Here is a 15049-nt window from a genome sequence, read left to right as displayed (position 1 = left end):
TATCGATAGATAAACTTGACTACAATTAATAGATTATAGTGTATATATGTTTTATGGTCAATATATCTCAGCGAAAATATATTATATTAGATGAAGGGCCTGCGCATAGTATTGAAAAGATGACTGATCACTTATGGCATAAGCTTATAGATGATATAAAATGTTCACAAATAACAAAGATTCGTCCATGATTACATTAACAGAGTTGGTTATAAAAAAGTTAATATTTAGCCATGATTTATTTTTTATTAATCCTATTTCAATTAAAGTTATTAATTTTGGTTCTTAAAGAGGTTGATGATGCGCTACAAAATAATTAACTAAATATTTTATTCTTAAAAAAATAGATTTTCGTAGTTCGTATAGTATGAAAATTTGTGCTTTGTTAATGTGAATATGATAAGAATGCATATAAATAAATTATTATTATTTTTAAATCTTATTCTTAAGACTATATTAGATGACATTTCATCTTCAATAATTGAAGATCTTTTAGAATTCCATGATAATGATGTGGCTCAATAATACTAAGCCATTTTTCGCCTCGTGATTAGTAGAAACTTCAAGAGTCACTCAACCATGAGCTACCTACGTCCTACGTGGCATTGTCCAACTTATCGTTCAGGCTTTTATAATTATATATATATAGAGAGAGAGAAATAAATTACGATCAATACTTTAAATTGTTAAATATGATATTAAAAAAATATTAATTTCCACCTCCGAATACTAATAAATTGACTATAAAAGATAAAGTGTACCAATTGTTTGCATTAAATGGTCTCATAATAGTATTTTTACGATCAATACCAATGTCAATTTAATATAAATTTTACATCCAATGTTGTATAATAAATGTATAATAGTAAATGTATTGTAATTCATAGATTAATATGCTAAATAAAAATTAATTAGTAATATATATTATTATAAATAATAGTAGCAAATACGAAAATGAAGAATACATTAATTCGAATCATCATTGTTATTTCAATAAATATTTATAATCTTACAAAAATAAAGAAAATTTATAATTATATGAATTTAAACTTTACTGAATAATGTCTTAAAACTATTGCAAATCTTATAAAACTCAATTAAGTAAATCTCTCATGGAAATAATTGATTTATTCTAGCTAAAATTATTCAAATTCACGAAATTTAATATATGAGATTTGTATAAGAATAGCACAATAAATAGTAATTTTATGAAAAAATAAAAATTTGTCCTCAAAATTTTTTTTGATGACTCATCAGAAATCCCAATTAAGATAATATTATAGAGTACAACAAAGAGATCAAGTTGTTACCCACGATAATAAAAGATAACAAGAAAGCAAGTGTGATGAAAAAAGTTATATCTACTAATATTTTATCTAATTGGAAAATTAATAATTTTGAAAATATTACATCCCATTTTCTTCTACTTCATTAATATATTTGTAATATTTGAATTGGTCAAAAATTTTAAAGTTATTTGGATATAATTAGTATATATTATATATTATAGAAATAAGGAATAGTTTTTCATGAAAATTTTGAAATTTAACTAAAACAATTAAGTTTGAATAATATAAAAATATATTTGTTGTAAAATTCCCATGCAACGCACGGGTAAAAAAAACCTAATACCTAATAAAGATGTACGGGTAATCCTATTAAATGTTGAACCTGAAACCTCTTGACTACCGGATGAAGGCGTAAATTTTCGATTATAACTACTCACTCTCCTATTCACTCCCTTTTCCTTTGTTTCTCATCCCCTATATATCTTTTCTCCATTCTATCTCCCAATTTTTGACGTTAAAATCTCTCTTCATTGCTCAATAATAATTCTATATTTTATCTAAAGTAGTTCATCTATAATCTAATTAAAGCTTTTTTTAAAAAAAAATATCTGTACTTTTTTTATTTTCGATATAATTTTCAGCACATAACACAAGTACTTTGCTCTATGCACACACACACACGTATATATATAAATGAATGAACAGGCATTCTTATTGTTGCTATTATATATATATATATTTTTTTTGTATGAGAGAAAATGACTCCCAAACCGAAAAACTAGAAACTAAGTAATGCAAAAGCAATTCACCCAAAAGCAATGCAAAAGCAAGGAATGGAGTGTCCAACAATATCTCATAACAGCAAATGATCTAAACCGTGAGAAATCGGATGAGAATTTGCAAACTCAAACAACACAAATTAGTCTATCTAGCAAGCCATTAACTGTATGTTGCATGTTTAAAAAGAAATTCTTGGAGCAAAATAACCTATTATGAACCAGGGAAGTAAACAGTATAAGCTAACGAATAAGAAGATATCAATGCCATTGACTATCGATCCTTTTTATATATAAAATAATATCAACTATATTAGTGCATAGACGCTCCCATATATTGCAGCAGATATCCATCAACCAGTCAATTTAGATTACTAAGAACGGTCGGTGTTGTCCACTTTAGAAAGGAATATCCTGCATCTTGTTTAGTGACAGGCTAAGTTGGGTTTACTACCTCATTTTTCCCCTTACATTTTGTTTGTGGTATCTAGAGACATGATTTATCGTCGTGAAATGCAGCCAAACAAATTAATGATGTTTGGGGCCCAATTGCATTATTGGGCAAAGTTTTGGAGTTTATATGCAAGTAGGCTCGCGGAGCCCGCACTTGTTGGGGTCGTGAAGGTGAAGGGCACGTTGCTCAATCAAGGAAGCTTGCAATGGAATCGAATCACAACATGTCAAGACTAAACCGAGATAGAGATTGTGTGACAGAGCCGTATCGAGTTTCGGGCTATAACTTACACGAAATTGTATATATTCGCTTTAGTTCACTAGACAAAAAGTTTATTCATAAATAAAAGGGTCAATAACATAAAAAAAACACGACCTTTACTTGAATTTATATTTCTAACATGACCTTTTGAAAATTATATAGAAATATATGACCTTATATTTTAGTTTTTTTTTTAGCACGACGTCAATTTTACCGTCTATTTTCACGATAATGGATGAAGTCGACTTGATAGTGTCACGTGGGATGATCTAATTGGACAAATAAATCTCACAAGATTCTTATTTAATAAAAAATATTCTTAAATTTAAAAATATAAAAATATTTAAAAAAGGAAAAAAGAAGAAGACAAAGATTCAATCAGAGGAAAAGGGGGAGGGGGCCAACAGTCCATCCCCATTCAGGATCATCGACCATCTCCGTTATGGCTAACGACCCCAATTGAGGCGACAACGGTTGCAATCGGAGCCCTTACAACCGAAATTCTTTGGAGGACGATGGTGGCCGCAATGGGGCCCACATTGTTGGAATCGACAGAGCCCCAAAATTTGAGGCTCCTTCGATTCCGGCAGTGTGGTCTCCGATTGCAGTCAACACCGCTAGCCCCTCCCTCTTTTCCTTGGATTCAATCGAATCTTTTTTTTAAAATTTTTTTATTAAATAAATATTGTGGATCCACTTGTCCAATTAGATTACGTTACGTGGCGCCATTAAGTTCACGTTAACCATTACCGTTAAAATAGACAGGAAAATTGATGCTGTTCTACAAACGCAACTAAAATAAAAAGTCGTGCATTTTTGTACAATTTCTAAAAGACCGTACTAGAAATAAGAATAAGAGCAAAATTCGTACTTTTTTTTATGTCATTCAAACCCTAAATAAAAATGCTGCAGATAAGGATCTATCCTGTCTCAGACGAGTTATATACGGAAAGTAATAAAAATCTGCTCAGTGATGTAGGTGAAGGGGCGTGAAGTCTATATTCCCACAATGAAGTCCCCGACGTTTTTCATTTGCTATAATGGGTCAGATCGAAGTAGGTAAGCTGAATGATCCAAGGACGAGTGGGGTTGGCATAGTACAAGATATAAGAAGAATTTTTTTAAAAATAAAATAAACATCCTAAAACACACACACACATACACAATATATATAATGTTGGGTATCCCTCCAATTTGGAGGAAGTTGAGCTCAAATTGTATTGGGCTTTTATCGGGCCTTAATAAGCCCAAGAACCCTTTTATTAGGGTTTTTGTTTCACAAATCAGCTGAGGTATAATAGCAGCAGAACAGCTGCAGATTAGAGTAGAGCGGCAGAAGTGCAGCAGCATAGCAGCACAAAACCAGGGAAGAGCAGACAGCAGAATTCGAAGAGCAGGGCAGCGCGCAGCTGGAGATCAAACCTCGATCGGGACATCAAACGAACTCCGATTGGGACGAAATTTTGACAGCAGCTTCACAACACGTGGGGCTAACTTCTGAACGGTCAGAATTTCTATTCGAGCTCTGTAGGTGCTGTTTCAAGCTGATTTTGTGAACCACCGGTGTGGGCGACGAATTTAGTATTTGGGTGATCCAAGAGAGTGTTTCTCTTGAGTTTGGTGATCCAAGGGTTTACCCTTGATGAAAGACATTGTATAACCTTCATAGTGGATCGTTGATTCGGAGTTGGTCCCGTGGTTTTTCCCCACATTGGGGTTTTCCACGTAAAATTCTTGGTGTTGTTTTACTTTACTGCTTGTTGGTTGATTTGATTAGTTCCTATCTCGATTACACCAGTAGGGGGGAAGATTAATTGCTGCGTTATTGTTTGGTTGAGTACATCCCTAACCCCAACAAGTGGTATCAGAGCTTCGGGTTAGAGAAGTTTGAGTTTTTTTCGGTGTTTTCGAGATGGAGGAGTCTACAGGATCCATGTTCAAGTTGAATGCAACCACTACTCTATATGGAAGTCTCGGATGGAGGATCTTCTATTTTGCAGGGATTTGTACGATCCTATTGAAGGGGATTCCGCGAAACCCAAAGATAAGGATGACAAGGCTTGGGAACGCACAAATCGGAAGACTATTGGTTTGATTCGGCAGTGGATAGACAATAGTATTTATCATCATGTTGCTCAGGAGACAAATGCAAAGCTTTGTGGGATAAATTGACAAATCTCTATGCGAGGAGACACCGCAAAATAAGCATTCCTCGTGAAGAAGCTGGTTCATCTTCGTTTTCAGGATGGAGGTGATATGGCTGCGCACATGAGTAATTTCCAGGATATTATTAACCAGTTGACGAACCTGGAGATAATATTACCCGATGAGTTGCAGGCTTGTCTACTTTTAGGGACTCTACCGGATAATTGGGGACATACTTGTGGTTGCATTAAGCAATTCTGCGCCAAACGGGAAGCTATCGTTGGCTACGGTGACAGACAGTTTATTTAATGAGGAGACTAGAAGAAAGGCACGGGAATTTCCATTCAGTCTGAAGCTTTGGTTACTGAACAACGGGGGAGAAGTCAAAGCAGAAATTTCTCTTCCAAGCATAGTAACTCACGTGACAAATCGAGGGGCAGATCAAAGTCGAAGACGAGGAAAGTGGTCACTTGCTATCACTGTGGAAAAGAGGGACACTACAAAAGGGAGTGTAGAGCTCTGAAGAAAATCAGAATGGCAACGGTGAGAGCAAGAAGGAAGAAGGCACTACAAGCAGTGGCATGTGATGGAGAGACCTACATCATTTGTGATGAAGCTTATGTGAATTTCACATGTCAGGACTCTACCTGGGTTGCAGATACAGGTGCCCTGTGTTTCATGTCATCTCCATCACTCCCTCATCGGATTTCTTTTCATCTTACACTACCGGGGACTATGGTTATGTGAGAATGGGGAATGGACAATCATGCAAGATTGTCGGTATTGGTGATGTCTGTCTAGAGACCGAGCTTGGCTGCAAGTTGTTTTTGAAGAAGGTGAAGCATGTTCCAGAAATTCGCCTTAACCTAATCTCGACGGGTCAACTTGATGATGAAGGCTACAGTAATGAATTCAGCAATGGGAGATGGAAGCTCTCCAAGGGTTCGTTGATTGTGGCACGGGGTCAGAAGACCGACACTCTCTACAGGCTGCGTGCCAGACACAATTCCGGTCAAATTAATGTTGCTGAGGATTATCCTATCGAGCTATGGCATAGGAGACTTGGGCATATCAGCGAGAAAGGTATTCAAATTCTTGCTAGAACAGTCTTTGCCCGTTAAAGGTATGCACTTGAGCACTTGTGATCACTGTTTAGCTGGTAAGCAGAGGAGAGTTTCTTTTGTTAGAAGTCGTCCCTCTAGATGCCATCATATACTTGATCTTGTGCATACAGATGTTTGTTTTATGTCGGATAGATCTCTTGGTGGTGCTCTCTATTTTGTGACATTTATAGATGATCACACCAGGAAAGTTTGGGCTTACCCTATGAGAACTAAAGATCAGGTGACTGAGATTTTCAAGAACTTCCATGTAGCAGTGGAAAGAGAAACAGGCATGAAGCTGAAATGTGTCAGAGCTGATAATGGTGGTGAGTATAGAGGTCCTTTCGAGAACTATTGCAGGACTCACGGTATCAAACTTGAGAAGACGGTACCGAAGACACCACAACAGAACGGGCTTGCAGAGAGGATGAACCGCACAATTGTTGAGAGAGTTCGTTGTATGCTTTCTCAAGCGAAACTGTCTAAGCCTTTCTGGGGCGAGGCAATGAGGTCAGCGGTTGATCTTATTAATCTTACACCGTCAGTTGCACTTGATGGAGATGTACCCCAGCAGGTGTGGACCGGCAAGAAAGTATCATACAAGCATCTCAGAGTATTCGGGTGCAGGGCATCTGTTCACATTCCTCGAGATGAAAGATCAAAACTTGATGCCAAGGCAAAACAGTGCATCTTCTTGGGTTATGCACATGAAGAGTTCGGGTACAGGCTTTGGGACCCTGATAGCAAGAAGATCATCAGGAGCAGGGATGTTGTCTTCTTTGAGGACCAGACAATCGAGGATTTGCAAAAGTTAGAGAAGGCCAGTGTAGGCAATCCTCACGAGATCTCTATTCCTGTACCGGTTGATGTAGAGCATCCAATGGAAGAGGTACCTGGTGAGTATGAAGAAACCACGACTGGGGTGAGATTCCTCAGGTAGATGATGATGTGACTACGGATGATACAGGCTCGCAGTTACAGTTAGAGCCTGCAGATCTACCTAGACAATCTGATAGAATAAGACGATCATCTACAAGATATCCGCCTCATGAATATGTGCTACTGACTGACGGGGGAGAACCTGAGTGCTATGATGAAGCTGTGGCACATGAGCACAAGGAGCACTGGTTGAAGGCGATGAATGAGGAGATGAACTCCTTGTCTGAAAATCACACGTATGACCTAGTGAAGCTACCGCAACGTAAGAGAGCATTGAAGAACAAATGGGTCTACAGGTTGAAGACAGAGAACTCGCGACCTCGATACAAAGCTCGACTGGTAGTGAAAGGTTTCAACCAGAAGAAAGGAGTTGACTTCGAGGAGATCTTCTCGCCTGTTGTCAAGATGTCATCGATCCGAGTTGTTCTCGCACTGGCAGCTAGTCTAAATTTGGATCGAGCAGCTCGATGTAAAAACAGCTTTCCTACATGGTGACTTGGAGGAAGAAAATATATGGAGCAGCCTGAAGGATTCCGAGTTAAAGGTAAGGAGCATTTGGTGTGTAGGCTGAGGAAGAGCTTGTATGGGCTTAAGCAAGCACCTCGGCAGTGGTATAAAAAGTTTGACTCTTTCATGTTGAGCCATGGCTACACACGGACAACTTCAGATCATTGTGTGTTCGTGAAACAATTCTCGAATGGTGATTTTATCATTTCTGTTATATGTGGATGATATGTTACTTGTTGGTCATGATATGAGCAAGATTATGAGTTGAAGAAGGAGCTCAACAAGTCCTTTGCCATGAAGGATTTGGGACCGGCAAAGCAGATCCTTGGGATGCATATTTCTCGTGACAGATCAAGTGGAAAACTTTGGCTTTCTCAAGAGAAGTACATCGAGAAGATTTTGGATCGGTTCAACATGGGTAATGCTAAACCAGTTTCATCACCACTTGCTTCTCATTTCAAACTTAGCTCGAAGCAATGTCCTACAAGTGAGAAGGAGAAAGAAGAGATGAAGAAAGTTCCTTACTCATCAGCTGTAGGAAGTTTGATGTATGCCATGGTCTGTACAAGACCAGATATCGCTCATTCTTTGGTTGGGTGTTAGTCGTTTTCTCTCCAATCCGGGGAAAGAGCATTGGAATGCAGTTAAGTGGATTCTGAGGTATCTCAGAGGAACATCCAAGGTGTGTTTACACTTTGGCACTGGTAAGCCGAGTTAGTGGGCTATACGGATGCGGATATGGCAGGAGATATTGATTCCCGGAAATCCACTTCGGGATACTTGATGACTTTTGCAGGGGGAGCTATCTCATGGCAGTCAAGGCTTCAAAAGTGCATCGCTTTGTCTACAACGGAAGTCGAATACATTGCGGTGACCGAAGGTTGCAAGGAGATGTTGTGGTTGCAAAATTTTTGCAGGAGTTGAGCTTGAAGCAAGAAAGGTATGTTCTACACTGTGATAGTCAAAGCGCCATTCATCTTTGCAAGAATCCCACTTTCCATTCGAGGTCGAAGCATATCGATATCAAGTTTCATTGGATTAGAGATGTGTTGGAGTCTAAGCTGGTGAAGCTAGACAAAGTACACACTGATGAGAATGGAGCTGATATGATGACAAAACCTCTCGCTAGGGAGAAACTTCATGTTTGCCGAAGTATAGCCGGTATGCTTGAAGCCTCCAAATAGTCGGGAGGGGGAGTTTGTTGGGCATCCCTCCAATTTGGAGGAAGTTGGGCTCAAATTGTATTGGGCTTTTATCGGGCTTAATAAGCCCAAGAACCCATTTTATTAGGGTTTTTTTTTCAGCAAATCAGCTGAGGTATAAATAGCAGCAGAACAGCTGCAGATTAGAGTAGAGCGGCAGAAGTGCAGCAGCATAGCAGCACAAAACCAGGGAAGAGCAGACAGCAGAATTCGAAGAGCAGGGGCAGCGCGCAGCTGGAGATCAAACCTCGAACGGGACATCAAACGAACTCCGATTGGGACGAAATTTTGACAGCAGCTTCACAACACGTGGGGCTAACTTCTGAACGGTCAGAATTTCTATTCGAGCTCTGTAGGTGCTGTTTCAGCTGATTTTGTGAACCACCCGGTGTGGGCGACGAATTTAGTATTTGGGTGATCCAAGAGAGTGTTTCTCTTGAGTTTGGTGATCCAAGGGTTTACCCTTGATGAAAGACATTGTATAACCTTCATAGTGGATCGTTGATTCGGAGTTGGTCCCGTGGTTTTTCCCCACATTGGGGTTTTCCACGTAAAATTCTTGGTGTTGTTTTACTTTACTGCTTGTTGGTTGATTTGATTAGTTCCTATCTCGATTACACCAGTAGGGGAGGAAGATTAATTGCTGCGTTATTGTTTGGTTGAGTACATCCCTAACCCCAACATATAATTATATAACAACTTAGGAAGAGGAAGAACTCTTTTTTTTTTTTGGTGAAGTGTTGCTTGGCCTCGCGATATTTCATTATGCTACTTCGGTTCGGCATAACCCACAAATATCGTTTGATTAAGATTTACCTAATTCGATCATAATAAATAATATATAACTGAAAAGTACCATCGATGTATTTGTTATGGTTTGACTTGTTAGCGTTTCATGTTTCTGATACTGCTGCTATCAGCCGCCAGCCGTCTTTCGAATTTGAAGAATGTTAGGTCTGGTTTTCCATTAAAACCTACCACTAGGTGAAAAGAAAAGAAGAAAGCATCAGTTAATCAATTAAGAAAAAATGGTATAACACTTTCGCTTGATAATCAAGAAGTTTTGTATTTGACACTCATTGTGGGACTGCTATAGATATGATTTATCCTCATGAAATGCAGCCAAACAAATTAATGATGTTTGGGGCCCAATTGCATTATTGGGCAAAGTTTTGGAGTTTATATGCAAGTGGGCTCGTGGAGCCCGCACTTGTTGGGGTCGTGAAGGTGAAGGGCACCTTGCTCAATCAAGGAAGCTTGCAATGGAATCGAATCACAACATGTCAAGACTAAACCGAGATAGAGATTGTGTGATAGAGCCATATCAAGTTTCGGGCTATAACTTACACGAAATTGTATATATTCGCTTTAGTTCACAAGACAAAAGGTTTATTCATAAACAAAAGGGTCAATAACATAAAAAAAACACGATCTTTACTTGAATTTCTATTTCTAACACGACCTTTTGAAAATTGTATAGAAATGTATGACCTTATGTTTTAGTTTTTTTTTTAGCACAACGTCAATTTTACCGTCTATTTTAACGATAATGGATGAAGTCGACCTGACAGTGTCACGTGGGATGATCTAATTGGACAACTAGATCTCACAAGATTCTTATTTAATAAAAATTATTCTTAAAATTTAAAAATATAAAAATATTTAAAAAAGGAAAAAAGAAGAAGACAAAGATTCATTGAGAGGAAAAGGGAGAGGGGGCCAACAGTCCATCCCCAAACAAGATCATCGGCCATCTCCGTTATGGCTAACGACCCCAATTGGGGCGACGATGGTTGCAATCGGAGCCCTTACAGCCGAAATTCTTTAGAGGACGATGGTGGCCGCAATTGGGGCCCGCATTGTTGGAATCGAAGGAGCCCCAAAATTTGAGGCTCCTTCGATTCTGGCAGTGTGGTCTCTGATTGCGGCCAGCACCGCTAGCCCCTCCCTCTTTTCCTTGGATTCAATTGAATCTTTTCTTTTTAAATTTTTTTATTAAATAAATATTGTGGGTCCACTTGTCCAATTAGATTACGTTACGTGGCGCCATTAAGTTCACGCTAGTCATTACCGTTAAAATAGATAGGAAAATTGATGCCGTTCTAAGAACGCAATAAAATAAAAAGTCGTGCATTTTTATACAATTTCTAAAAGACCATACTAGAAATAAGAATAAGAGCAAAATTCGTTTTTTTTTTTTTAATGTCATTCAAACCCTAAATAAAAATGCTGCAGATAAGGATCTATCCTGTCTCAGACGAGTTATATACGGAAAGTAATTAAAATCTGCTCAGTGATATAGGTGAAGGGGCGTGAAGTCTATAGTCCACAATGAAGTCCCCGACGTTTTTCATTTGCTAAAATGGGTCAGATAGAAGTAGGTAAGCTGAATGATCCAAGGACAAGTGGGGTTGGCATAGTACAGGATATAAGAAGAATTTTTTAAAAATAAAATAAACATCCTAAAACACACACACACAATATATATAATTATATAACAACTTAGGAAGAGGAAGAACTCTTTTTTTTTTGGTGAAATGTTGCTTGGCCTCGTGATATTTCATTATGCTACTTTGGTTCGGCATAACTCACAAATATCGTTCGATTAAGATTTACCTAATTCGATCATAATAAATAATATATAACTGAAAAGTAACTTCGATGTATTTGTTATAGTTTGACTTATTAGCGTTTTATGTTCCCGATACTGCTACTATCAGCCACCAACCGTCTTTCGAGTTTGACGAATGTTAGGTCTGGTTTTCCATTAAAACCTACCACTAGGTGAAAAGAAAAGAAGAAAACATCAGTTAATCAATTAAAAAAAATGGTATAACGCAGCGGCGCACTCTTTCGCTTGATAATCAAGAAGTTTTATATTCGACATTCATTGAGAGACTGTTCATGCGTCTTTAATAACTATTAAAATTTCAATTTTATTATGTTAGGTTGATGAGTCTCTTTTGTATCAAACACAAAAAAAAAAGGAAAAAAACTAATAATAAATTAATAATTAAGGGGGAAAAAAGAAAGAGAACAACTCTCTTCAATTTCCCCATTCAAAGTGACGGGCCTCATACCATGGGTCTCCAGCTCAGGGTCTATACTCGCCTCTTGCAACGGTCCATCATCTGTTAACCTGTGGCCCGAAGCAGTCCACCGGTATAAATACGAACAAGAAGCGGTTGTCGGAGACCGATGGGGAGCAGGCAGAAATATTTTGAGAAGCTAGTATTCTCGGAAAATACTACATAGTTTGGATCGAGGAGGCATACATATTGATAAACAAGATCCTCTTCAAGACAAAGATAATATCTGTCAACAGAAACATCGACGTATCCGAGGAGGATATGGGCTTCTAGCTTAGGCGAAACTTTCATCGAGGCCCATAAAGGAGTTCATGGGCCCATCACTGTGGGCCGCGCGGTGCGGCCCCTCGGCTCAAACATCGGACCCCCTGATCAGAGAGTTTGACAGAGGTCGCCCCCCCTCCTTTCGCCGCTGTCATCGAAGCTCCCCAACCGCCATTGATGCTCAAGCTCCCGAGCTCCGTATGGTCAGAGCGGATCCACGGAACTCTCCGCGAACTCTCTACACTGGCCAATAGCTGACCCGAACACTGGCGCTGAACCTCTAATGCAGGAGCCGGAACTCAGCTTCTATGAGAGTGCCTCTCCACTATCTTCGAGCCATCTCACAGCTCCATAGTCCTCTCCGCTCTTACAGCAGCGACGCCTCCGTCTGCAATGAGGTCCTCTCCATTCTCGAGACCGCAGACCCGATGGAGCCCGCCCTAGAGCGCGTGGCCCCACGCCTCTCCCTCAGCTCCGTCAAGTCCGTCTTCCTCCGGCAGCCCGACCCGAAGCTCAAGCTCCGCTTTTTCATCTGGGTGACGCGGCTCAAGCACCTCCACTGCTGGAACTGCTACGACCTCGCGGTCAACGTGCTCGTGAAGGAGAGTGGGTTCGATCTTTACTGGAGCATCCTCGAGGAGCTCAATAGGCTCGAGGTCGCGATCGACTCCGACGCCTTCTCGCTGCTCATTATGGCGTACTCGAGGCTCGGGGTAACCGACAAGGCCGTCCAAGCCTTTGGGAGGATGAGGGATTTCAAATGCGATCCCAATGTGTACACTTACAATAAGATACTCCATGTGATTGTTCAAAAGGAGGTTTTTTTACTTGCTCTAGCATTGTATAATAAGATGTCGAAGTCGGATTGCTTGCCTAATATTGTCACTTACACGATTCTGATTGATGGGTTCCGTCGGAGTGGGAAGATAAAGGATGCGCTGAAGTTGTTTGATGATATGATCTTGAGAGGGATCACTCCCAATGAGATGACTTACACCTCTGTGATCTCGGGTCTGTGTCAGGCGAGGAATTCTTCTTATGCGTATAAATTGTTCGAATCGATGAGGGCAAATGGTTGCGCTCCAGATTCAATCACTTTCAATGCTTTGCTCGATGGGTTCTGTAAATCGGGGAGAGTGGATGCTATTTTATTACTTCTTCCTGAGTTTGTGAAGGATGGGTATGTCTTCGGGTTGAAAGGATACAGTAGTGTGATTGATGGTCTGTTTAGGTTGAAGAGAGATGATGAGGCTGAATCGTGGTACAAGAAGATGACTGAGGCAGGGATTGAACCCGACATTGTTCTTTATGGGATAATGATCCGTGGGTTTTCGCAAGCGGGCAGGTTTGATGATGTCATGGGCATATTCGGAGAGATGACACAGAGGGGCATCCTTCCGAACACACACTGTTACAATGCTCTGATAAAAGGGTTCTGCGACGTGGGTCTTCTTGATGAGGCAAGGTCACTTCAGCTCAAGATTTCTCGCTCAGACAGCCCTCCTAGTGTCTACACATACACGATCCTCATCTGCGGGATGTGCAGGAATGGGCTGGTGACAGAGGCTCAGAAGATCTTCAGCGAGATGGAGAAGAACGGGTGCTTGCCTTCTGTTGTGACCTTCAATGCTCTCATGGACGGCCTCTGTAAGGTTGGTGAGCTCAAGGAAGCGGGGGTTCTGCTCTACAGGATGGAGATAGGTAGGAATCCTTCAATATTCCTCCAGCTTTCTCAGGGTCCAAACCAGGTGCCCGACACTGAGAGCCTGAAAAGGATGGTCGAACAATTATGTGAGACGGGATTGATTCTCAAGGCCTACAGGCTCCTCATGAGGCTCGCCGATGATGGAGTTGTTCCCGACGTTACAACTTACAACATCCTGATAAATGGTTTCTCTAAGTTAGGCAACATTGGGGCTGCTATCAAGCTCTTCAAGGAGTTGACGAGGAAGGGGCTGTCCCCCGACTCGGTTACCTATGGTACCCTGATAGACGGGCTCCAGAGAGCTGACAGAGAAGAAGACGCGTTCAAGGTTTTCAATCAGATGGATCAGAGTGGGTGCACACCAGGTTTTAATGTCTACAAAACTCTAATGGCTTGGTCGAGCAGGAAGGGCAAAGTCTCCTTAACGTTCAGTCTTTGGTTAAAGTACTTGAAGAGTGTCCCGGGGTTGGACGAAGGAGTAATCAGATTGGCGGAGGAACATTTCGAGAGAGGGAATGTGGAGAAGGCAGTTCAAGACTTCCTTGAGCTCGAACGAACACTGAATGATTTCGATCCGGCATTCTATACTATCTTGCTGTTTGGGATGTGCCAGGCAGGAAGAACTGAAGATGCTCTGAGGATCTTCTTGGTTCTTCAGGAACACCAAGTCAACGTGAGTCCGCCGATTTGTGTGAAATTGATGCAATGTCTCTTAAGGGAAGGAAACCTTGAAACAGCAGTAGACGTTTTCCTCTACACCCTCGAGAGAGGTTTCTTGTTGAAGCAGAGGATATGCAATCAACTGCTGCTGGCACTGCTGCGGTCTCGTTATTGGAGGCAAGCCATCGATCTTATCGAGAGGATGAAGGTTTTGGGGTACGATTTGAATGGACATCTGTATGATACTACTAAAGACCTCTTATCCGGTACTTCGGGGTCAACCGAGCTGGAGAAGGCTTCACCAGGATAAAGTTCTGGGTGCGAAAATCTGAAATTTTTCATTGACTTTGCTCTCTCGTGAAAAAGGAGAACTCCTGTGCCTGTTTAATTAAACTCGAAGATCTGCTCCTCTTTCTCGAAGCTCGGCTGTAATTTTTGTAGACAGAGAGATGCGAGAAATCGGTATTTCATATTCATGTTTCAGGTAATAATCTGACTGCTGCCGAAAAGGGAGGGGGCAAATGATGTCTCTCCTCAAGCATCCTGAAATTTTTGTAATTCTCTCACTCTGTAACATTTACTGGTTAGGAAAACAAAGAACAGCAACAGCACATTCATTTGTCTTCTGTCTTCAACACTACCTCATTTGTCTGCT

General features: G+C 40.3%; 1 protein-coding gene across 1 annotated transcript; it reads left to right on the top strand.

Moving 5' to 3' along the window:
- Positions 1–12015: 12015 nt before the first annotated feature.
- On the top strand, positions 12016–15031 carry LOC116208345 (pentatricopeptide repeat-containing protein At1g79540). Its single transcript, XM_031541723.1, has one exon. The coding sequence runs from the start codon at positions 12338–12340 to the stop codon at positions 14702–14704; it is 2367 nt and encodes a 788-aa protein (XP_031397583.1). The 5' UTR covers positions 12016–12337; the 3' UTR covers positions 14705–15031.
- Positions 15032–15049: the final 18 nt, after the last annotated feature.

This window comes from Punica granatum, chromosome 5, assembly GCF_007655135.1.
Source record: "Punica granatum isolate Tunisia-2019 chromosome 5, ASM765513v2, whole genome shotgun sequence".
NCBI lineage: Eukaryota > Viridiplantae > Streptophyta > Magnoliopsida > Myrtales > Lythraceae > Punica > Punica granatum.
Note: the sequence above shows the minus strand (reverse complement) of the source record. Positions and strands in the feature narration are given on the sequence as shown.

Excerpts from the sequence above, each read along its gene's own strand:
- LOC116208345 (XM_031541723.1), top strand. The coding sequence starts at position 12,338 with ATGAGAGTGCCTCTCCACTATCTTCGAGCCATCTCACAGCTCCATAGT.